This window comes from Diachasmimorpha longicaudata, chromosome 1 (genome assembly GCF_034640455.1).
Source record: "Diachasmimorpha longicaudata isolate KC_UGA_2023 chromosome 1, iyDiaLong2, whole genome shotgun sequence".
NCBI classification, from domain to species: Eukaryota; Metazoa; Arthropoda; class Insecta; order Hymenoptera; family Braconidae; genus Diachasmimorpha; species Diachasmimorpha longicaudata.
The window spans coordinates 719,511-745,360 of NC_087225.1; the positions used below are offsets into that span (position 1 = coordinate 719,511).

At 39.5% G+C, this 25,850-nt stretch overlaps 1 protein-coding gene across 4 annotated transcripts in view; it reads left to right on the forward strand.

Annotated features, from left to right (window-relative positions):
• Ten-a (Tenascin accessory) overlaps positions 1-25,850 on the forward strand; it is a 505,103-nt gene that overhangs the window by 395,183 nt on the left and 84,070 nt on the right. Inside the window, exon 1 of one of the 4 annotated variants that reach the window (XM_064132449.1) lies at positions 2,831-4,837. The exons of the other annotated variants lie outside the window; for them this stretch is intronic. Coding sequence (XP_063988519.1) covers positions 4,782-4,837 — 56 coding nt within the window. The 5' untranslated portion in view covers positions 2,831-4,781. Of the gene's footprint in view, positions 1-2,830; positions 4,838-25,850 lie in introns of those variants that run through there. 4 annotated transcript variants of the gene reach the window in all.

A 25,850-nucleotide genomic window follows, 5' to 3' on the forward strand; every position in this document is an offset into this window, starting at 1 on the left:
AAATATAAATATTTTTTGAAAAAGGGGAGTTGTGATGTCTGAATGTTATCATTCATTTATGGAACCGTTGTGATTATGTTGTGAGGAAGCAGGAATGAAGAATAATTCAGGGGGTGAAGAGAGAAGATCAATAAATTGGGTTGGACAGTAACACTTTTTTTGACTCATAATCAACGAATTTAACCGATGCAGAAGAAGCCGAGCTCACAGTTTTCTTTGTTCCAAAATAGTTGAGACAACAAATTATTTATTTGTGCCAAACGAGATGTTTTTTCGGATTCTGTTGTGGACTGATAGGAGTTTCCCTTCAAATCACCTGGGAGAAATCACCAGGGTAAACTAGTTATTGACCGACGGTGTAACCAGCTATGGTCACGTCACAGGGACCACTATCACAATCTCTCATCACTCAGCAATGTGATGGTTTTGCAATTATGTGCCCCCTACATTGTATCTAATTAATAGTATCCCAGCAAACGCTACTTCGAAATTAGCGAAGCCCTTGAAAGTCTGGTTGAGAAAAATTCCCTGACAGTTCGCTAATGTTTTCCGAACGTTCACATAACCGTCACTAAACAATTGCAAAATTTGACTAGACTGCGCTGACAGAAAGATCTAATTTTGCCAATGATATTTGTTTTGAATAACCAAATGCCCGAAATTTTGATCAGAAAATCTATTGGGTAAATGGTTAAATTATATTTGTCTCTCAGTCTACGGTAATTTCTGATAAATTTTTCCCTCCGCGTAACCAATAACACCGAATTGCTAAGAATTTTCAACGATGTATTTCACTTCCCCACAATCGACGAAAATAAAAAGGCTCAACTGCAATTCAATTACTCGTGTCAGTGGCTTTTCCAAAAAAATCTAGTGCTCGCTACCCACTGGTGTAACTGACAATCAAATTCCGATAAACTTTGACGTAGAAATTCAAGATTGTTTTAATTCCATGAAAACCCGTTCAATCAGAAATAAACAATGTCTGCAATCAAATCAATACCAGGCAATCTCTTCTCTCTTTACAAACGAATAGAAAATCGTAGCCTCCGAATTGATTTTTTTTACAGAACACAATCTTCTTTATATCTCCTGCAAATGGCTCCTGAAGACAGGAATATTCTAATATATCTAAAAAGAGAGAGAAATCACGAACAAATCCTAACTCGTCCTGGAAAATAGAAACTTTTTATTCCTGTAAACCCTCTACCCTAAAAAATTTTCTTCCGGAAATGCTGCGCTGAAAGAGTATAAATAATAGGCAAACGTTATCTTGAATCTATTCGTGCAATAGATGATTTCCTGGACAAGGTTAATCTCACAATCTAAAAACCTAGCTCACTGTCAACAACTTTACAACACTGTTTCCCTCTGTAAAATTATAAATTATTGGAAATGTGGTAATTTTACGTGATTCAACCTTGTGAATATATGTTTTAAGTTGTTTTATTTATACGCTCGAGAAGGCACAACCGCTCTGGTTCGTTTCCTTCGAGGGACTAACGAGAGTGACAATAAAGGATACAACACCCTGAACCTGCGGATTCACATTAATAATAGTCCCCATGCAACTCTGTTGGGACCCAAGAAAACAGAGCACACCCCAAACTTTGCACCATTTTCACCCGTAAAAATCTTTTCCGATCTCAAGTGGACACACGTGAATGAAAGAAATATAAATCCTACAAAGTCTTACTTGATCCAATCAGAAAACGATTTTTGATAAATATTTCGAAATGTAAACTACAACATATATTTGGTTTCTTGTCTATTTTTATTAAATTTGCTCTCACAGTTATGTAATTTAGTAGAATGAACTTCAACGTTCGAATGCTTTGAAATAAAGGAGAAAAATAGGGAAACGTTACCTATACTAACTACATTATGGTTGTGCTTGTGCCTTGGCTTCGTCAGTTTTAATTAGGCCCATAAATGCTAACCTTGATCCCGACGTATTGCGCTGTGAAGGGCTAACTATAAATTCCAAATTTATGTTCTTGTTGCGTTTCAATTCTTCCCACGAGAGAAATATTCCGCAAAAATCACGGAACTCGGATTTCGCTCACGCAATTACTGAATCGACTCTGAAATTTTCCGCGACAATATATCAATTTTCCACAGCTGATCAGGTAAAAATTCCAGAACACTCAAGAAAAATTCTCTGACAATTCCCTAAAATTGCCTGCAACCGTAAAGAAACCAAATTTTTAACGATCATTTCTCTCCTTACATTCTCCTAAAAAACTTCCTCCCAATTCCCCCTCATCACCCCTAAAATTTCCCCTCCCTAACCAGAACCTCATTTCCCTCAAAAAAAACCCCCAAAATCTCAAAATATCCTCCACGAAAACCCTACAATTTTTGCAACAGAGAGTTACCATATAAACTTCCAAGTTGTCTGCTAAATGAAAAAAAAAATTTCAAGAATCTCCACCCCCACTCTCACAAAGTGGCCCCTCCAAGTCCCCATTATTTCACACATTCCCCATTTCGCATATATTTAACCCACCGTGTAACACACAGTACAGACGAAAACGACAAACCCCAAGTCCAAGAGAGCGCGTTCCTGGAGGGTTGCTGCCACCATCGAGGTAGAGGGCAATGTAACAACCCCCCCACCCCATCCCCTGCACTTCCTCACGCACAAGTGACGCACACAGTTGCAGTCTGGCTCGGTTGTCGGCCCTCTGCGATGACGATTTGTTGCACAGTGAGGAACGATAAGGACAGTGCATGGACCAAGGGTGCGTAGCGGGTTGCCCCGAACGGTGTGAGGGGAGGGGGGTCGACGATGGGCCGGGGGGTCGGCGAGGGGTGCAAGGCACACTCCACACTGTAGAAAGACGCGAAAGGACGGAGGGTAAAAGGAGAGCCGGACGTGCGCACGCGCCCAAACGTGTACCATAGTAGTGGGGAGGTTCCAGTGTCACTTTGTGCCGGGCATTGCGGCGCCGTGGCCTCCAGTCTCTGATCCGCTGTCACCGCGGGTGCATATCACATCGTCTTAACGTATAAACAACCCCTACTATCCTGCTAGCAAGTGTGTTATCATCGACCAAAAAGAAAAAAATTCTCCGAATTTTGTACAACGAAAATTAATAAAAATCGATAAACAAAAATAAGAGGAATAATCATATGCACCATCAACATCGAGGAAAATTATTTTGAATTTTTAATTTTGTGACGTGACTATTGTGTGAGTGTGATGTATGTTAATTGAATAACAATAAACTCACTCGTTCAGTGGAGGATTAAAGGTTTCGTGAAAATAGAGACGTAGGGGCTGGTGTCTAGTGTTCAGTAAAGTAAATAAAAAAAAATAGACAAGAAGGTAGAAAATATCTTTTTCTCCAGTCATTACCCTTAGTGAGGGGTAGTAAGGATTCCCATCGTATTTGCCAGTCCGCGTGACCCAATTAGGTTTCCCCAGCGTACACCAACCAGTGGCTCCTGGTTTAATCGCCGGTGACACTCTCCAGGCCGCTTACACGTTATACCACCCCCTTCAACCCCCTTTTCCAACGTTGCACGTTGAAAATTGGGTTTCCGTGTGCGCGCAAACCCAGTTGCCTTCGAGCTCAACGACCCGACAGAGAGATATTCCCCGAGGGCTGACTCCATCAGTCGTTGTGAGGCTCACTCTTACCAGGAAAAATATCATTCCGGGTGGAAATTTTCCACCGACGTAAGACGTAAAAAGTGGTGGCTGAGGTGAATATCGCAGCACTCGAGTGCAGTGAGGGAGAAAAAAAATTTCGATAAAAAAAATATAACAGGATGACAATACGGTTTTGAGGGTAGCGAGGAACTCGGTGAATTGGAGGATTTCAGGGACCAGAGTGTCGAGTGGATATCCAGGGGAAGATATTCACCGGTGAACGATTCAAAAGTTTTCTCACTGGTGTTGACAGATCGATAGGGAACTTTGGAATCCCTGAATTTTCCGGAGCCCTTCCCATCGCTCTTCTGCCTACCCTAACGCTGTTTTAAACTTCTTCAGCTCGTGTCAGACACTCGTTTTCCTTCCTCGTGATATCGTCGGGAAGAAAAAGGATAAAAATCGTTTGTCAGGCGCTTGATAGGAGGGATAATTCTCCGCTGTTTTATCGACGATTGAATTTTTAAGTGACGGCTTTGCCCCATCGTTTGTTTGATGACAGTTGTTTTTTTTCATTGAGTGAAGTGATTGAAGTGAAGGGTCGTTAGCTGTGTGTGTTATCAGTGTGTTCCGGCGGTGAATTTTGAAATTTATTAAACAAGTTGAATGAGAGATCGTAACTCTGACGCCGTTTCGCACAAATAGGAGTAACATTTTTCCATTTTCCCTGTCGTTGCCGTCACGGCAACGTACAAAGTCCAGTCATAAAAGTGAAAAGGATAATCACGAGGATATCGTATTGTCATCACCGCGGGGTCTTGTACCCGTGCGGTTTGGTGACACAACGTTGCGTAGAAAATATAAAAAAAAGGGGATTATTAAAGTTGACACGGTGAAGGGTAACGGTGGATTTGGTGATTACTCGGCGGCGGGTGAATTTGAAGTTTGGGGTGACGAACAACGTCCAACGGATGGTGAAGACCATCAGGTTGTCGTTGGGCCTGGGGCCCCACGTGCCCATTTACAAACACAGCAGAGATGTAATGATGGAAATGTATCGTCACTCAGGCCATTGTTGCATGTAACACATTGTGAATTACATTCACCGCGTGAGGCTGAATTACTGAGATTAGATCAGCTGGAGAGTTTGGATAGAAAAACTGTTGAGCGTGATCCCTATTCTATGATGGATAATTTTCACAGCCCTGTACCACCACCACTGCCAAGACGACATGGCCGGTAAGTTAATGAAGCTTTAATTGTTGATACGAGTGAATATTTTGGGAAAATATGGATTTTTGCGGTTGAGAGGGGATTCTTTTTGTGAGATTTCCTGTGGGCAGAATATGAGGCAGAAGTTAATCGAATATTTTCTGTCTGTGTTTATAAATGGGCCTCCCAGGGGAGAAATGCCTGTCCTGATGATGGAAAGATAGTACATTCAGGGTTGGAGACCCATCGTGGAAGCAATCTTGATTCCATCGTTGAATCCTGTATTGATCCAACTTGAGCTGTATGTGCTCCTTCGAATCTCAACTCAATTTTGAAAGAGTTTAGGTCTTTCGGGCTGAAAGGCCCAAAATAAAATGAAGCTTGATTTCATCGTCGAATCCAAGACTGATTCAAACTCATACCTCAATGTACCTAATTACATCCCACTAAAGTACTTGAAGGAGTTATCAATGACAATTGATTATTGGGGAATTATCGGGCGATTCGAAAGGTCGATCGAGGATTGTCGATCAAGACTCGATTGAGACTGGAAATTCCAGCCTTGGACAGCCTTGGAGCTTGGTTCAACATTGAGAATCTAAGCTCGATTCATCTTGGTCAATTCTCAATCAAGTTTGATCCAATGTTCATTCCACCGTCCATTCGCACTTCGGCTGAAGACCATTTTAGATTTGGTTTTTGGGTCCCAACAGAATTGAGTGAATGGGATCTATTGTATGAACATCACCAGAGGGTCAGACTGTTGTAGCCTTTTGTCATTCAGGTAGTTCCTTTGAGAAATCGGTATTGAGTGGATAAGTCTTCCAAAAGTATGAGTGAAGTCATAGAATTAAGTATAATTTTATGTAATTACGAATCTCTGTATTTAAAATTAGCTCATGTCAACACTTTCGGATCAGTCACTCCTAACTGGGCTATATTCATCTTTAAATGTTTTAATTATGTTGACTTATGAAATGATATTATATTTTCTTTTGAATGGATATTTCAATAGATCTGATTTTTTTTCGTTTTTTTAAATAGTTGGGAATAATTTTAATAGGGGGAATCGCCATCTGAGATTGCAGTTGGCACAATCACTACATAATTAGACTCAATATTCACGATTATAAGTATTTTTAAATGGATGTGGACTGTGTGAAGACAATTATTTGATGAATTTCATCAATTAGTTGTTAATATTCATTAATTAGAGAAGGAATTTCAACGATTTCGCGATAAAATTTAACAATCAAATCAATGAATTCGTTAATCAATCTGAAAAACTAGTTCATTAAATGCCAAACCACGTTGTTAAAATAATAGTTCAATACTTCTTTCATTTATCGGAAAATGGGAGGTCTAGAACAGGTCAGAATTCCCCCTAGAGAAATGAATTTTCCTCCCAAGAAAATAGCACCACGGCAGAAGCAATTTTTATTCTCACGGTTCCTGGACCTAAATTGATTACTATTCCAATCAGGTCAGAACTTGTTGGCCAGATGGTCTAGGCTCCGATCAGTGTCTGATAAAATCCGATTGAAAAATCTCATCGAATGCTAATATTGGGATCCCGCTGCCACTCAGACACGCATTTCGTGGCTGATGCAAAACTGATTACGATCAAGTTTTATTGAACAGGCCCTGACCCCAAACGTATTTTGATTTCTATGCGGGTAAAACTACTATTGAGGTATGAGTAGTTTCTCCTCAAGTTCTAGATTGTTTGCTCCCCTGAAATATCAGCGAAGACTCAGTGTTTCACGAATCTTTGATTAAATTTCCTATTGAACGTACTTAACAAATCGTAATTTTTTTATTAAATTTCCTATTAAATGTGCTTAACAATAATTGTTAAGTAATTCTATTAAGGGATAAGCCCAGCACTTTTGCGGTTACCATCACCATTCGATTTTGAAAAATGTCAATCACTTGGCACCAGAAATTCAACTGAAAATTTGAAGAACAGGCAGATTTCGCTTTTATTTTCATGAAAACTGTGTTTAAAATAGTTAATTAATAGAGGAATGTCGACAAGTACTTGATGAAATTTAACACAGTCAAATGGATTTCAAAAAACGGTCCAATGAATTTTTTAGGAAAATGATATACTCCCTAATAATTAATTGAAAATAAAGTTATAATTAAATTTTTAATGTTACAATTTTGTTAAAACTCGATCCAATATTGAAATCTAATTTTAAACCCAATCATTTATGTCGTCTGTCATTCAAATGGGAAATTTCAGATAAACGAATTTTTTATTACAATTTAAAAAATAGTTTTCCCTCATCCGGATTCCAATGACATTTAGATTATTCAAATTCGTGGAGGAAATTGAATGCTGCACGCAGGAAATTTTGGTTTCAATTTTTAAATTAGTCGATACTTTCTATCATCATGTGAGCCTGACAATTATAACTGTATTGAAATTATTTTTATTCCTACTTTTTCGTTTTCCATTTTTCCCGGAAACTGAATGCTCAACTGTCCATGAAAATTAATTTTTATTTCTGATACCGTAGCTCACGTCAGGATTGTACTTATTATGGTAAATCTTTCGTCTATTCTAAACTACTTTCTGTAGTTTAGAATAGATTTCTTTCTATAGGAATCATCGCAGCTCCCCCATCATTTCTCCCCAAAAATAAGAATTTCTTGAAATCATTTGTCACTCGATTCAAACGGCATAAATTAATAAATAATTTTCCGGTGGATTCGATCGATTGTTGATGTCTTTGTCACCAACAAATGAGGATAAGAAACCCAGTGACACCCAACAATACCCTGAATTGAGTCATTCAGTATTTTTCCAGAAATCCATTGCTGCCGACTTTTAGGAGGTATTGTCCCGGACCATACCTCAATTTTCCCGAGCAAGCTACGTCACGTTTCTTCATCCGGATGTATTTCGTGCAAGTGTCCCTTTGTTACTCCATTCCGGGTCTTTGGCTGCAGTATCTCACTAAGGAAGTAAAACCAGGTTAACATTTGTTGCAAGATTATAACTGAAAAATCCACAAACTCGCAAAAGGTACCCAACTGACGGTCCGCTCCGCGGAGGTAGTGATCGTATTTCTCTGCTGTAATGGGCTGGAGAAGTTAAAATTCAAGAAACTGAAGGAGACTTTGGAAAATTCCAGCGTTCAACACCCGGGCGCCTCCTGGCGTTCGCGAAATGCACGTCACAAGATAACGATGATTCCGTCAATGTCCCTCCGGCCCTTATACTGGTTAAACCATTCGAAATGGCACCTCACCCCCCAAGAATCACGATTTGCACAAAAGATTTTGAAAATATACTGGATTGTGTGCGTTCCCTTATGAAGCATTGGGGGTGTTATTAAAATCCTGGAAACTAAACCATTAAAATGATACCTCGTTGAGTCCTGAATGCCATTTGACGGTTTGGATAATAACACATCTTTTGTGGATTTGAGAAATGGATATGGTCCTACATATCTGGGGGTATGCCATGGACTATCTCCCCAGAGTTTGCAGGGTTCCCATGAATTTGCCCAAGACTATAACCTTGAAGGTGGTCTTCATATACAAATTGTTGGAGTGTGATTGTCAAATCCAAGTTCCCCAGTCCAGCTAACCCTTAATAACACAATAGCACCATAATCGATCCTTTCTCCACATACAATTAATCTTTAGATCGATCCCTTCTCCAGATACATTGACAGGACTGATTGATCCCTTCTGCTGATACAAATGACTCCCTCCAGACAGAAATTCAATTAAATCAGCATTAATATTGAGTCCATTAAATACGAATCTGTATTTATCAATTGAACCATTAAAAAAGGTACCTCACTGAGTCCTGAATTCCATTAGATGTTTTTGATAATACTACATGTTTTATGAATTAGAGAAATGGATCATTGAGGCGCCATTTTCACTGTTCTGAGCACCTCCCGGAAGGTCTCCATCGTTGTGACATTAGGAATTTGGAAGAAATAATCCCCCCTCCCTCCCTCCCTCTTCCTGGCAGATCTGAATTTTCACAATACCGAAGACATCCTGCAGGGTGTCCATGAATTTCCCCAAAAACCATAACTCAGAAACTTCTTTTCATATACAAATTTCACCGAACCGATTGTTTAACTTGCCAACCTCCCAAGAAATAAATAAACTGATTCACATAAATCATAAGTCCAAATAATCAATATCTCTTCAGCAAAATGTCAATGAATATTCAATTCTGTCCTGAAGAATTTATTTCTCCTCAAACATCCACAAAAAACTACCCGATTGAATGAATCCCCCATGAAAAATTCACCTCTCTCCAATCAAATTGTCAACGACCTCCAACTTTTGATATATCGACAGCAAAGTCCGCACCAATTGAAATTTCATTCGATCGCATACCACACCGTGAATTCCTCGAAAAAGCCCAGGGGGTTTATTGAAATTGAAATTCAATCAATAGTATGCCCTATTCGTTAAGTGCGTATACCTTTTTCTCTTCTATCATCCCTCACTTTGATAAATTATACCTTCGTTAGGCGTGAAAATATCGCCTTTATGTTAATCCTCTCTTCCGTTTCTTCCCCTCTCCCCTGGCCCCGTTCAAGACCTGTTAAAATTCGAAGAACGCACACTTTCACCCTCGGTAAACGATAGTACATCAGTGAGGGTGGTGGATATTCAAACACACAGACAGTTCGTGAATGTACCCTTAGAATGAATATGCATTAGAGACAGAGCAAGAGAGAAAGAGTGAGCCAGAGACAGAGAGGGTGAGAGGGATGGGACGAACTGGATTCTTATCTCCATGAGCCAACCTCATCCAAACCTCCCCTTTCCCCCTATTTTCAGTGCCAGGTTCCGGTACGTCGCAAAACTTTGCCAAGTAACGGGTTTCTGTAACGTTAAAGGGGGTTTGAAAATAGCAAACTATCGGGAGATAGAGTTTTCTCTTCTTCCCTTGAAAGCACTGCTCTTCTCTATTCGCTCGCTATTTTTTTTCCCTCCCTCTCTCTTTTTTTTTTCATGTACTTCGGTTGGATTCGAAAACAACCCAATTCGATTGAAGACAGAGAGGAATTGAGTTGGTAATAAAAAAGAGCAGATTGAGTTGATTCTTTCGTAAATGTGCACCATTGGTTGAATTAATGGAGACAGAGGAGTTTTCACAGAAGTATCTGTCAGGAAGTTGTCTGAGGGCTGATGCCTGGGACAAAACTAATTGACCTCTGTTAAAGCTGGATTCACTAATTGGATGGGCACGCTGGTAATAAATAAGTCGGGATGAAAATTTACCGGCAGTGAGGAAGATGACTCGAAACGGTATGAAGGATTGTACATTTCGGGGTGGTAACAAATTGTGAGGTTATTAGGGGGTTATCTCATCACTGGGGTCATTAGTTCAGGAGTTCGGGAGGGAGGTTTTGGTAATTGATGATTAATTCGGTGTTTTGGGGATTTGATAATTAATATCTTAATTCAGTGGGGCAGTGGCAAGACGAGATAAGTAGAGTTAGGTCTGAGTTGAGTTTTTTGTCATATGTGCGAATCTATGAAAGATAGCGAAATTTTTGTAATAATATGTATTATAGGACTTGATTTGCTCCACAAGAAAGCTTATGACTCAAATTTTACTATCTCCTCTAGATTTCGAGGTATTCGGTGCAGACAAAATTTGTGTCATTTTGATGGTTCAACTACCGAATTTCGGTAATTTTAATGAATTTTGTTAATCCCTTGCCGTTGCCGAAGTCACTCTACGGTTTATCATGATATTTAGGTCTCAAGTGTCACGTCAATGTCAGTGGACTTTACTAATTCATTCGTGCCTCTGGAGTCGGTCCCCATGTGTAACAGAGAATCGACGAAGCACGATCGTTCAATGATTGAGGTGTGTGGAATGTATTATTTGAACTAGCTACCTGAAACGTTCTCAGAGACGCCAATCACGGCTCGGAAGAGAGAACGGGTCAAAGCTGGGCTTTGGCAATACGAGCTTTACACCATTCCCTTTTCACTTGGCGTGCCAGTGGTCCAAAGGAAAGCCACGTGCAATCGAATATCGGTCTACCCCGTTTCTCCTTTGGACGTTTACTCAAAGCCGAACATGTGTTTAATATATTCTGGTTTGTGAATTTCAATTTAGAAAGTGGTAAATTTTCCTGTTTTTACTGATTAAATACTCACTTTATTTATTAACAATGGTGTAGTGACTTGTTTATCCTTATTATGGTGCAAGGCTTTCCAAATTTTTGATAGAAAATCCATTTTCGGGGGCCTTTGATTATAAGTTTTCGGGAGCGTGAGATTGAATACGATTTAGGGAAGGGAAATCACAGAATTCGGGTTTTCAGAGAAAATTTGGTCAAATTCTAGAAATTTTGAAGAGCGTGTAGACGAGAATCCCAGAGTACTTTGAAATTTCCGAGGAAATTAAAAGATTCAGCAATGAATTGTTCTGAATTTTCACGAGAGAAGTGGTAAATCATAATAACTTGGCTTGTCTTTCAGTCAAGTTGTTTAGTTACATCTCTAAATCTAAGGAATATTTCGGAATTTTTGTTATTACATTTATTGCAGTGCTCAATTCGCTCAAAAAAGATAATGATCAAAATTTTGATATTTTTCCTAGATTCCGAGATATTCATCAAAAACTTGGCAATAATCAAAAGTGACTCGTCTTATTTTATCACTTTTTTACAGCGATATACCAGAATTTTCTGGTTTTCTGTTAGTTATCAGAGAAGAATGGACCTGGAAATTGCTGTTATTCCTTATGTTTCGAGACATTTCCGAATGTCAAATGGTTAAAAATTTCCGGGAAGTTTACAGAAAAGTTTAGACTCAAATTCGAGTTCTCCTGGTAATGTTTTTCTGAATGGCACTTCGCTCCAGAATTACAAAACTTTTTGGTCGGGTTCGCAACAAATTTATTCGTCTGCCAAATTTCATTCGAGACGAATTGAACCTCTTAATAATTAATGTTGAAGTTAAATAATAATATTAATAATCATTTCATGCCGATTCTAAAATATCCAATGAAATTGCGAGTTTCACATCCATCCAAATTTTTTAAAAATGATGAAATAATTCGAAAATCAAAGTAACAGTTTTCCTGAAGCTCTAATCTATTAAAACTTCAATTACATGTCATGATAAACCATTAATGACAATCCAATCTAAATAATTAAATAATCACAACCTCTCACCCCAACCCAGACATTCGATAAACAAATTGATTGTAAATTAAAATCAAATTCCCGAAAGTCCTCATTCACCCATAATTATTATTTATTTCTAAAAATGTTTATTAACGCTAGAAAATACTCAAATATTCTTCTTCTTAAATCATTTTTTGACTCAATGATGATTAATGCCTGCGGATTTGTAGCCGTGTGAGTTGAATTATCTTTCACTTCCAGATTTACCCATGAATTCTGGATGAGAAGGGGTGGGGGCGGGGGCTTGCGAAAGGGTTTGGTCTTGTAAAGGGGTTCACGTTGAAGGGAAAAAGGGACCATAGAAGTCGACCGTACCGTGGTTAAAGCAAGGCCACCCCACAAGGTGGCCATATATCAAGCTGTCTTAAACTGGCAACTATAACGTATACGGATCTCACCTGAACCCACGACTATAGATTCGCACCATAAACATATATGTGTGTAACACTAACTTACATAGTATTCCACTGTTCTGTTGGCTTTAGTTTCACGTTTGCTCTGCGTATTCGAACGTGCTTTCACCCAATGAGTTTTCGGTTTATCCAGTGCTGCAATTTCTAATAGTTGCGCAGCACGTGAATCACATCTCAGTGATATCAGTTCATGTTCGAATGTAATTCGTGAGGTATTGCGTGATACAATCGATTCTGCTTCATATGGATTTGATGGCAGAAGAGAAATTTTTCTCTTTTTCAAAACATTATCTAACGTTTTTGCCAATTTTTTCTGTGGACGTACGAGGAAAAAAATATACTGGAATTGAGTATATCTTATACGTGTTTCAAGTATATTGTATACTTCATTCGAGTATATTCAAGCCTCGGTCGACTGTTGGCCAACGTTGTCCTACCCTCGGCCGACTGTCGGCAATGCCGGGCTTCGGATCAGCATAATTGCTTTGAATTTCCACAAAACTTTCACTGATTGATATTTTCCCTAAAATTTATTTTTAAATAAACCCCGGTCGTCTCCCTGAACTACGACATATTTTCCTCCAAAAAATTGACTGTTGAAAGTTTCTAAACCAAAAAAGCGTTTTTTTATCGAAAGAAAATAACAAAAATATTTTATTCCCACATTGATATTGTCTATAAGTACATAAAATATATTATTATTTTACTCATATAACTCCAAATAGCTCCAATAATTATATTATATCGCACTACTACTGCACCAAAAAATAATTCCTCCTCCCCCATTAATTACATCACAATCACATCCCTCGCAGACTCGAAAATTTTCATTAAAAAAATTCCTCATCCCTTCAATAACATACTTGGACAACCGCCAATCTCCCACAACCTTAAAATGTTATCTCAAGACCGATATTTTCAACACAAGAAAATTTCTTTCACCTCCGACTAAAACTTCTCCACTAAATTCTCCCCAACCCCAATAATAATTTTGAAAAGTGTGAAATTTATTCAATTTCAATTTCAATCCATCCTCTTTATCGTCACTTCATTTTCACTTTGCAAAATTCACGGGTTCGTCGTCTCTCTCTCTCTCTCTGTTCTATCCCCCCCGCCCCCGCCAATCCTTCCTTCATGAAACGATCTGAAACGAACGAAAACTATTGTTTGAATTGTGAAAAATGATGAGAACTTCTTATGTGACAAGTGGGTAAGAGAAAACGTAAATTTCAACTCGCTTAATCCACGATCACGTCCTGAATGTGAGTTAGACATGGCTTTTCCGTACAATTGATAGGCAGTCAGGGTGAGGTTGACCTCGAGGGACATTGGTTTGAACAGGAGGTGAAAATCGTTCACTCGCTCCCGTTGTCCCTTGTCTCCTCTATTTTGCCACCTCCTCTCATAGCTCTTTCACACCACTATCCAATCCTCCTGAAGTGTCTCCTTCCTCCACTTGTACCATCCCCCCCACAACCCTCTCCCCACACGGATTTACCCCCAACCCCGGGAGCTACCGCCGAAACTGAGGGCTGCTAGCTTCCGCCTCGTATCTTTCACTGAATTTCCTTTTTCGTTTTTCCCTCATGAGCCACCCCCTCGGCCTCCCTCACTACCCTCACTCACTGTACCACGTCGCATCATCTTTTTGTGAGGGACATGGCGAATAGATATCGCACTCTCCCCCTATCCACCCCTCCCCCGTGAACCACTCGTCTTCTTATCATTTTCCTTAATATTTTTTCTTTTTGTCCTGTTTTCCGCATTTTTTATGATTTTCCTCTTTGTTCTTCCTCATCGTCTGCGTCTTCTTCGCCCTAACTGGCAGACGATTCACCCCTTGGGTGTAGTCTGTACGCAATCCTGTCTGCAGGAAGGGTAGGAGACCTCAAACCCATCCCTTGTCTACGTTTCCTTTTTTTTCAGTCTCCTTTTTCACCCCTGCGCCTCTCAACGGCTTTTGAGATGCTCATATTTTGATTCTACCCCTGACTTTTTTTTATTTCCTGTGTAACACGGCACTGTGACCTTATATATCTCAGGATGAAAGAGGGGAGAAGGAAAAATGGGGTGTCCTCGTTGAAATATAATTGCTGGAGGTTGGTAGCATGATAGAATTTACGGTGGAGAATTGCGTTTAACCCCCTCACTTCGGAAAATGTGGGTAATATGAGAATAGGGAGGGTGAAAAGGGGGTATGCACACACGGGGGCTTTTCAATGAGGTGAGGTTGGAGTGACAGAGGGGCCACTTTTGCTCTGGACTATCTGTGAATAGTTTTTGCTTATGAATGGAAGCGATGGAATAGGTCAAATTTGCTTTTGGCTTTTTCGGGGATGTTTAGTCATCACGTTGTTTGAAAATTTTATCAGCATTTTCCGGATAAATACGGGAAATTTTTTTGATTTTTTTTAGGTTCTAGTGACATTTGAGGGAAACTTATCACTAAGAATTTCATATTTCAGAATATTTGAAATATTCAAATGAAAAATTGAATATTTCAGTGATGGCCAATAGAATATTTTATTTTTCTATTGAATTAGTTCAATTATCCCATGGGATATTCACCCGTTACATTTTTAGAAAAATTTTGTTAGAACAGTCCGTGACAAATACTGGAAATTTTTTATTTTTTTTAGTTCGCACTGACGTTTGAGGGAAGCTCCTCACTGAAAAATCAAATATTCCATTGGTGAATAAAATACTTGATATTTTCACTCAATTATTCCATTAGAACTTGGAGGTTTGGAAAAATCGGAAAAATTCAGGGGAAAATTAAGAACTCGGGTTATTTTATTTTTTAATTCTTCCAGAAAAACAGATGCAAAGGGCACGCAAGGGATGCGCAGGCCTTCGATTATGAAAAATTTCAAAAAACTAGCTTTTTTTTTATTAGTTCAAAGTGCACGAAAGCAATTACGCGATCAATTTTCAGAAAAAAATCTCAGAACTTCCTCTGATCTTCACTTTCAGCCCTCCCTACCTCAACCTACCCCCCACTCAACTGTTTTATCCCCTACAAATCAATCGGCGACTAAAACTGTGCCTTTCAAACGAAAAAAAGCGGGAAAAAGTGAAAGACAACACGAAGATAAAAAAAAATTAATCTCTGGTATTTAGTTTTTTTCGGTCGTTAGAGGACCACGTGAATTTATGTGACGACTGAGTGAGAGGAAAATTGAGGCGCGTCAAGGGATGCATACGTGTGGACTCCACATGTACATGCTAGTGTGATGTACTCTCCCCAATTTTTTTTTCCTTTTTCCTCATTCGTGAAGAGAAAAAAAAAACGGGAGACGAGTGTCGACGCGTCGTGAATTTTACGAAGGTAAAACAGGCGAAAAAAAAAATCTAAAGCTCTCCTTCTCTCTCGTCGCCGGTGGCTCTTCTGCCGCGTGTGGGTCCGTGTATATGGAATGGGAATGAAATTGAAAATGGAATGGACGTGGCTTCGTTGTCAGGAGAATCCGAGGACCACTCTCGAGACACCCGGCGTTCCTTCTTTTCTCTCTTCTCCTACTCCCCCTTTCTTTATTTTCGTTGCGCCTTTTTTTATTCTCTCATTCTGGGTGAAGTCGACCCCGAAGAATCTCAATAAATCTCACCCGCGGCTAAATTACTCCAGCCCTAGACATCCCGCACGCGTCGATGTAACTTCCCTTTTTTTTTGTTTCATCCCTCCGCAAAACTCCTTTTTTACGCTTTCAACCGTTAAATCAGTTATTTGTTTGTATTAACGTTTTGTGTAAACTTCAATTCCCCATCTCCAAACTTTCCCTGATGAACTTTCTTTTAATTATATTAAACTGGGATTAGCCCGGAGTTGAATTGCGTTTGAAGGCATATTTATTGTGGAAGTGGATGGGGGATGCAGACCTGTTCAATTGGAACTGGTTCGGGTTCGCTGGTGAGGATTCATTTACCTCTGAGAGGTGTTCAATGCGTCGTCTGCAGGACTTGAGTAATTTTAAATCAATCTTCTTCGGTTCGGTAATACGATTTGTTCGGAGGTTTCGGCGAGTTCCCTTCTCCGTTCCCTTCTGGGGAACAAATCGTCAACTAGAGCCGAGAAAATATGACTGAGTTTACTAAGTAATTCATGAACGATCACGGGGCATTCACTAAATTTAGTGATTCGTCTATTACTGATAACAGAAAATGTTATCAGTTTGGAGAGAATTGTCATTTCGACTCTTTTTCATCCCGATACCTCATGACTGATGTCTTCCTTTCAGACGTTTTTCCATGTTTCATTCATTCTTATTTTGGGTTTTGGTAATCGTTATTTTGAATCGTTAAATCGTGCAGACGTTAGATTGTACCTTTCTACCGGTTCGCAATTGGAACCCGTAACCTTTGGCTTGTGAGATCATTAACTTATTGCATCGCACCATCGAGCTAGAGTGCGATACAAAACTATATTTGTCCAGACTATATAATTTCTGATGTCACTCTGGGTTTTTTATTTTGATTTTTAATGAAGTTTCTGTCCTGAGAAGAAAAATTCTTGTGCCAACAATATTTGTTATTTACAGATAAATTTACTTGGCATTAGTGTGCCTTATGGAAATATTTATGTTGATTTACTGGTGAAAAGTAAATATATTTGGCAAAAGAATTATTTTCCTCAGTGAGGCCATCGCCCGAAGGCCTTCAGCCAATTTCTATAAATATTTGCGGAAAAAATTAGTTTTTTTTGAACGAATATCGTAATTTTTATGGATTAAGTGATCAGAATTTTTCAATGTTCGTTCATTTTTGTTTATAACCAGCGTAATTGTCACCGATAACGTGTAATCATTGTATGGAATTCTCATGAAACAGAATCGCACTCGCTTCTTGCCTGCGTTGCTAAATGTTCTGACACTTTCAATTTCACAGTTTCATTGTCGAGGAGGAGTCTCGTAAAGGGGATAGCAGTACTTGGACAGATTTTTCCCCTAAGTGCGGCTTTTCCTCGTCCTTCAGTGGATGTGGAACAGAGAGTTGTAGAGCGAGATGAGACAAAAATCGTAAAAACTTGAGAGGTTATAGAGCAATTCCACGTCAAATCAGTAATCGAAAAGAATGAACGCTACTGATTTCCCTTTTGATTTCTTCCCAGATTTTATGTCATCGGATAAGTCATCAGTTGAAATTTCATCTCAAAGAACCATTACGGAAGCTACAATTTTTCAAAATTTTTGTTTTTTACATCTCCACCAACAGAGCACTTTTAGGTCAATAGTGAAATGCTAAAACGAGATAACTGACTTTCGACCATTGATTACTTCTTCATGAATAGTTCAAAATCTAGGGCAGATATCAAAATTTTCATAATGACCTTTTTTGTGGAGCGAATTGAGTGCAACAATAAATGTTATTACAAAAATTCCGCTGTTTCTCTTAGATTCCGAGTTATTCCCCAAAAACTAGACCGAGATGAGTGAACTTATCTCCTTTTACCACTTCGCTGCTGAATTCTTATCGTTTTATAAACAATTCCCTTTATTTGCTCAACATGTCATTCTCAGCGAATATCTCTCTCAAAACACTTCCTCCCTCATGTGACATTGCGTCATCGATCACGACTTTGTGACAGCCACGTTAACCGGAAGTAACAACGACGTTAGCCAGCTGACGATAAACTAACGCCTGTCCATTGGGTAGGCGTACAGGAGAATGCTCTCAATAAGTTAGAGGCTCATCGGCTATTTTTCACCACTTCAAGTGACTAACACAAGGAAACACTGCGTTAGAATGATAAGTCTCCTCCCCAAGTGTTCGGTATAAATACGTGTGTGGAGTTGGCAGAGGCGCGTTATAGCCAAATGCGTGCAGCCGGTGTACAACTGTTGAGGGGGTGGGAGGGTGAAAAGACATAGGTGGCAATCATAAGTAATTCATCGGATCGTACAGCGAAATAATGCTGTGGAGATTTATAAATACGTAATGTCCAATGGCATGCAATTTTCCTTCACTTCTCCCTCTTCGTCTAATTTTCCCGCTTTTTTTTCCTCCGCCTCTTCAACATGTCACTTTGCGGCTTCACCTACCTAATGTGAATAAATGAATGTGTCAGCAGTTGTTTCGTTCGTTAATGACGAAGGGAGAGGAAAGAAAAAAGAGATTATCACTTCTGAGGGGAAAAATGAAGAAGCAACTTGGTTCAGACAGACGGCCAAGATGGAGAAGAGGAAATGGAGGATGCGGTGAAGAGGGACAAAAAGGGAGTGGAATGAAATAGTCTGGTAAAAATATTTCAGACGCTGAAGGTACTGAGCTGGTGGAAGGCTCTTGCAGAACCTGAGACTAATATTTTACCGCACACGTTGAGAAACTTCCGCAGTAAGTTTGGAGGTTATCACGAAGAGAAAAGGCGTGGAAAAATTACTGTACCGGGGACTAGAATGAAAGTGGAAAATGCTAGAACACTGGAATAGATTTTATTCCCACATAAAAATTCCTATCAATACCATAAATTTTGTAGTACATTTTGTAATTAATGATATGTGGCTTTGTAAAATTTACGAGACAGCACTATAAAATTTGAAGGTCTATCATTTTTTATTTCGGTTTAAATGAAAAATTATAAGGGAACTTTCGAAAGCGTCATAGGATACATAGCATAAACATACCGAGACAATGCTTGGGACTAAGGTGACGTCGCCGGAGATTGCCCGGATTGGATAATGATTCGAAAATATAGGAATTTCTATCGGGATCAGTTTTTCGGTGACTAATTGTGATTGGCTAATGATCAGCGCCGAATATATCCGATGATTATCGACTTTGGATTCCGTCAGGAGATTGTTGCGTCAGCCATGTAACGTCCATCTTGCCCTCATGTCCTCGACGCCATCAATATTTCTTGTATACATACATGTACTATTAGAAATGTGATAGTTATAATAATTCTAAACGTGTGAATGTTATTCATTCTTTTTATTTAGTACACTCGGAAGGTACAGCCGCTCTGAATCGTTTCCTCACAGGAACTAACTAAAAAGACTAAAGGGCCACAACACGCTGGACCTGATGACTCACCTCAACAATGGTCCCACTCATGCACCTCTGTTTAGACTCACGAAAACAGACCATACACATCATACCCCAAACTTCTCCGAATTTTCACCCATAAAAATACAAATCGTACAAAGACCTATTCACTCCGACTATAAATTAATTTTTGATAGATAATTTGAAATGTCAACTCTAATATGTACCATATACAGGGTGTCCCAGAATTGCACGTCCAAACTTTAAACTTAAGTTGGGGGTGAAATTCTGGATCGAAAAGTCCTGAGCGACTTTTTGATCAGATGCACCCTCTTCAAGTTATTGAGGGTTGAAGTTGGACGAATCAGGGGCGTGGAATACCCAGTCGCACGTCGGTGAGAAAAACATGCGAGTGTAGTGGTGTCCCCACCATACCGTACTACTCCCCTGCCGCGGCAGAAAGGGATGACTGGTGGCGGAGGGTAAGAGGAAGGGGAGGGAAATAAAAAAAATGAACACCCGCCCGCTACATAATAGTAGATTATGACATGAGGACGATAGGTGGAGGATTGTGAGAAGTGTGAAGTTTGCAGCACGAGGCGTGACAAGTCGCAGTCGAGGCGAGCCGGAGGCTTCGCCCCCCCCCCCCAGCGAAAAACAGAAATAGACTTAATTAAAAAAAAATTATTCTTTAGAAAAATACATAAACAATATCAACTAAAGAAAACGAATCTTAACGTTTTACTTAGGTTCTATTGTCCATGGTTGTGTTCATCGAAAGAAGAAATCATACGATTGCAAAATTGATTCACCAAAAAACATTTTATAATTTGTATCAATTTAATTTTATAATATTTTATAATATTAAAGCATTATTAATCTTTTAGTATTTCGATTACATATTTCGACACCAGTCATCTCTTTCTGCCGCCGCAAGGGAGTAGTACGGTATGGTGGGGACACCACTACACTCGCATGTTTTTCTCACCGACGTGCGACTGGGTATTCCACGCCCCTGATTCGTCCAACTTCAACCCTCAATAACTTGAAGAGGGTGCATCTGATCAAAAAGTCGCTCAGGACTTTTCGATCCAGAATTTCACCCCCAACTTAAGTTTAAAGTTTGGACGTGCAATTCTGGGACACCCTGTATATGTACATGTAATTTTCCTCGCGAATACCGTCGATTATTCATATCAAATTAATTATAACATATTTATATCACGATTAATTTAATATTATTATCGTCATTATGAATACGCGCATAATATCAGAAATAAAAGAGAAGAAGCAATTTCGTCGAGCCAGCTTGGAAAGATGAGAAAGAACTGGAGAATACGAGGAAGAAAAAAAAAAGAATACAATAGAAGAGTCTGTTAAAAATATATCAGCCGTTGAAGGCATTGGGCTTTCCGCGTACAAACCATCACGAGGAATACACAGAGGCGGTTTATCTGTTCCAATTAACCTCTTAAATTTCATTCCATCAGAGGCAACCAGGGGAGGCCCGATGGCAACCGTAGTTTCACGTTTCGAATCGATTCTTTTGTGTGTTACTTCACCCGAAACCCAAGGCCCTGGCTGGGGTAAAAAGAAATAGAAGAGCAGGGGGAAGGGGGAGGGGGGTAAGTTAGTGAAGATGCTTGGGCTTTTTCTGGTAGTCTAGTAATCGAAGCTTTTAACGACTAGCCCATTGAACCTGGAAATAAAGAGGACAAGAGTGAGGAGAACGAAGCTAGGAAAGCTCAACACGAAAAACAAAAGACATTTTCAATTAAATCATGGCATCAGTTCGTCTCGGGGTTGTGTTATGATTCAGATGCCGTAAAATACGAGAAGAAAAATATAAAGATAAAGTTATTTATGCGGAGAATTTTAAAGATGATAATTACTGGGATGGGAATGATTTCATTTTGGAAAGGCTTTTCATAGAGATGTTCGGTAGGGCATTGGCCAGGCAGACCATTTGACTCTGAATGCTCGTATGTAATTTAACTGACTTACGCCGAGAGATAATGGGTGTCTATTGACAATAAAGCTACCCCCGAGACTGCCTCTAAATAATTTTTATAATTATCGTGAGCAGAGGATGATGGTAGGTTAAGAAAATACGCGCATAGTAACGGTACCATATTCACATTCTCAAGATTTCACATTAGAAAATTGCCAGAATCGATTCGTGGGGTTGACAGCACTGACCCACCCGAATGGGAGGCTCGAATGTGCGTGCGATATTCAAGTATTACCAACAGTAGATTGGAATGTGTTGCGAACATTCAAAGAAGTCAAATAAAAAATCAACTCTATTCGATTGAATTCTAAATTCAATTTTAAAAAACAAAGTCCATGAAATATAAGAGGTTTTTTTTATTTTGAAAAAATCTATGAAATCTACTGAAAAAGCGACAATAAATTTTTGTAAAAAATGCGATAAGAAAACGTTTTGTATAGTGGTATGTTTTTGGTGCGGATTGAAAAATGAAGAACGGCGGGGGGGGAACCTCCCCATAAACCTCGATTTCCCTTCAAACATTGGTTTTCATCCTCCAAAATTTTCATCTGCACTTTTTCATTTCTACTTATATTTAAAAAATTATCAGGACAACGCACTGCACAAAACCTTTTCTTATCCCACTCTACAAAAATTTATTTTTGTTCCTCGAATTATTATCACATAAAAAATTTCACCGAACGGTAAATACGAAATCCTTTATCCTCGCAAATTTACAACTCGTAATTTTCCTCCCTCAAATAAGATTCTCAAACGCACATGTTTTATTTTCATCTGAATATAATGTCTCGTTAAATACCGCCAAAAGAATTTTAGCTTTTTTTTTGTTACCACAGGGTTATCACCACATTTGCGCTGTATAAACACCGGGAGTATGACTTCGTAGAAGTCACGTAAAAAATGAAACATTTTTTTTTCTCTCCTGTTCCCCCATTTTCTTGGCAAACAAAATTCCTAAGGGAGAGTAAGTTGGAAAGGGTAACAGTCCCACGAAAATTTCTGGCTCTGGAATTCTAAGGCTTTAATACGGCTTTCGCGCTATTTGGTGGACTGCCCAGTTGTATACAGTTGGAGAAAAGTACATAATCCTCTTAGACGAATATGTGTGTCTGTCCATCGGGTGGATACAGGCGGTTCCATACAGCCACAAAAAATATACAGCTCTATTTTTTATTTGTTATACATTTTTTTTTCATGGATGTGTACAACTACAGAGTATAAAGTAATAACGGAGCGGTACTGCCACGTCGGATCAATATCGGCGGGAGGGGGGGGGGAGGGGCGGCGGGATGGAGGTGGCGCACTCGTGTCAGAGGAGACCTGGGGGGTAGTTGGGTGCCTCCTCACCGTTGGGTGCAACGTCTGGGTGATGGACGAAGGAGCGAAGGAACCTACCCCCGAGAAACTAGACAACTCGACAGGCGCTACTTTGCCACGATTTTCTCGAGCGACTTCATGCCACTCCCACTCCACCCCCTGCCACCCCCGTATTGCCTTCGTCTCCCCAGAGAGATTCCAACCCTGACAGAAAACTTCCTGCCGGGTTTCCTCGCTCCCTGACAACACCTTGGATTAAGACTATTTTTTTTTTCTTCAAATTACTCGGCTGTTCATTTTCGACTGTTTTATTTATTCCCTCTGGAGGTTTAATTTTCGATGTTTTTCCCTTTTTTCGTGCACACACGGCACCAGTGATGCATACACTTTTCCTCAATCACAGGATTTACTTTGAATCTCGCGAAAATATGAGTGAGATAGAACATTCCAATCTGGATAACGGTATGTTATACCGGAATCAAATGTATATGTCAATACATAAATGTTTGTGTGTATTTTATGTTTCATTCAGAGACGTGTTCGTTGGTTTGAATATAAAATGCAGTCGAATTAAGTACTTCGATAGATGATTCGATACGTTAATGGGAACTGCTAGACAAAAATTGAATTTAAGTCATTCTTCGCGCCCATTTACACATTTTTTTATCAATTTTCTGTTGTAGCGGCATTAACGATGAGAAATATACCGCACCCTTTGTGGGGATTATTATTGTTCAATATACCACACAAAGTTTCACCATTGTGCAAATGCTTCATTGAATATTTTCTAAACTTTTGTAAATCTTGAGGAAAGTTTTGAGAAAATGTATAAAAGTGGCTGCACAATGATGAAAGTTGGTGAATTATTGAATAATGATTGGGGGCAAATCCGATTGATAGTTTCACAGAAATCGGGCAGAAAACGTGAAAGTTGGTTGAAAGGCTGTCGAATATCCTTAATATTATACGTGAGGCTCGTGGAATAAGTTTTAAAAACTCCTGAACTCAATGTTTCGTCTTAAAACTGGCATTTTTGGTCGATCAAAGGACAGGAATTTGCCAAATTTTTGTAAAATTCAAAGAATTAAACACTAAATCATTATTATATATTATCTATTGTATGTAATAATCACTTATATTGCGAGAATAATACAAAACATAACAAAAAAATATATAACAATATTTTTTAAAAGACATTCATCAATTTTTTCACCCCCCAAACATTCGCATTTTCACTTATTGTTCTGATGTCCGCAATTGTAAATTCAGCCCTCGTCTTTCGGTTGAAGAAGTGAGCGCGGCAAATTAGAGTCATAATTTGTGGGATGACTAATGGGGCGGGATGGAAACAGAAGGCCCATAGAATGCATGACACATCCATGTGTGTTTGTGTGTGTGTGTGTGGGAAAATGAGAAAGAGGGGTGGACATTGACAGTATCAAATGAGAAAGGGAACGCGCCACGGCCGGCGTGTGCGGGTGGATGTGGAGGAGAGTGCAACGAGAAGCAAAAAATGAAGAGGAAAAAAAAATATAAAAATAAAGTGTCGCTTCATTCGTTCAGTTGACAAACGACCTGAGCCTCTCTCTCCTCGTAACACGCCACGCGTGGTCTGGTGTTCGTAAAATCGCTTATTGCGCCTGACTGACGCCCCATGCACTCCTGGCCATTCCCAGCAACTTGGTCTTTTTAACTTTCAATTTATTTATTTATTTTATTTTCTGCAGTTCGCGGCCCTCGAGACCCGTTGACAACGGCTCATACGAAGTGACAGAAAATACGGACATGAGAATTTTCACTCAACAGACGATTTATGTTCCTCCCTCTGGACTACCCCCCGCCCCTGGCGTTGAGTAGGTGCGCAATCTCCTTGGACTTAACGTACTGTCTCGCTTCTTTATAAATAGATAATATGGTGAATAAATGAGGCGACTAGAGAATCTGGAATAGGGAACACATGAAACTGCGCATTGGAAGAAACATTTAGTGAAACAACACAATTATTTTTTAAATTAAAGAATCGGTTTGTCTGCAATAGCGCCAATGAAATAATTGATTGGAGTAACGAAATACGTTGGGACGTTTAGAGAAATGCGTGATTAAATTGGCTGCTTCAATCGGTGATTCTGAGGGCTTCAAACATGAACCTTAACCGTCGATCAAATGGAGGTCGAATCTATCGTATATTGGTGGTTCGTATTTCGTGAATATTTCATCGAATTTTAATTGTTTAATAGTTATGATTTTATCCCCTTCCGTCGATGTGAAAACTTCGACGGCGGTTCAAAGCACTTACATGCTTCAATCATTGATTTCTATGCTATCCCAGTCTTACCGACTGAGCTACCGAAGACCTGAGTTCGATTTCCGACTGGGTAAAACCGAAATTTTCTTCTCTCTAATTGTAATTCTCTTTGAATTAATGAGGTTAGGCGGTCCTTCTCTTGGATTCGAGAATGGACTTCTTTGTTCTAATCCACCGCCGCCATTCTCCTATCACTGAATATCACCCCCCAAAACTCCCTTTCCAGAAGAAACTGCCTCATTCTAAACCTTTCCCCTCCTTGAAGCCCCTTTAAAACGTCTCCCAGACGTTAATAAACCCAACAATATCACCAAAAACATTTTGAAACCGCAGAATAAACACACGGCGTTGCCACAGAAGGGAGTAAAAACTCTTCAATTGTGTATAACCGAGGTTGTATGAGAAATGAAAGAGCCGAGTGCAGGAGAAACGAGCGTTAATAAAGTCGAAGATTACGGTAGTTTTCGCTTCGCCTGATCTTTATCCATGCTCGTTATTTTTCCCTCCCCCTTCATCCCTCCCGTTACACAAACCGCCGGGCCATCCCCCACCGCCCCGCCACCAATTTTTTTTTCACTCTTCCAGGGTGTGTATTCGTATCTCGAGAAATATGTGTCACACTTTATATCTCTCTCAGTGTCACTGACACACCTGCTCATCCGCGAAAAAAGTGTTGAACAAAAAAAAGCATTAAGCCAGGAGAGAATTGGGGTTTATTTGCGGAGGATAAAAATTATGACGATAACGGGTTCTCTTGTCCTCTCTATTTCTCTCCCCCCCCTCCCTTACTCTGTATTTTTTTACCCTCTTGTTTCTGATGTGA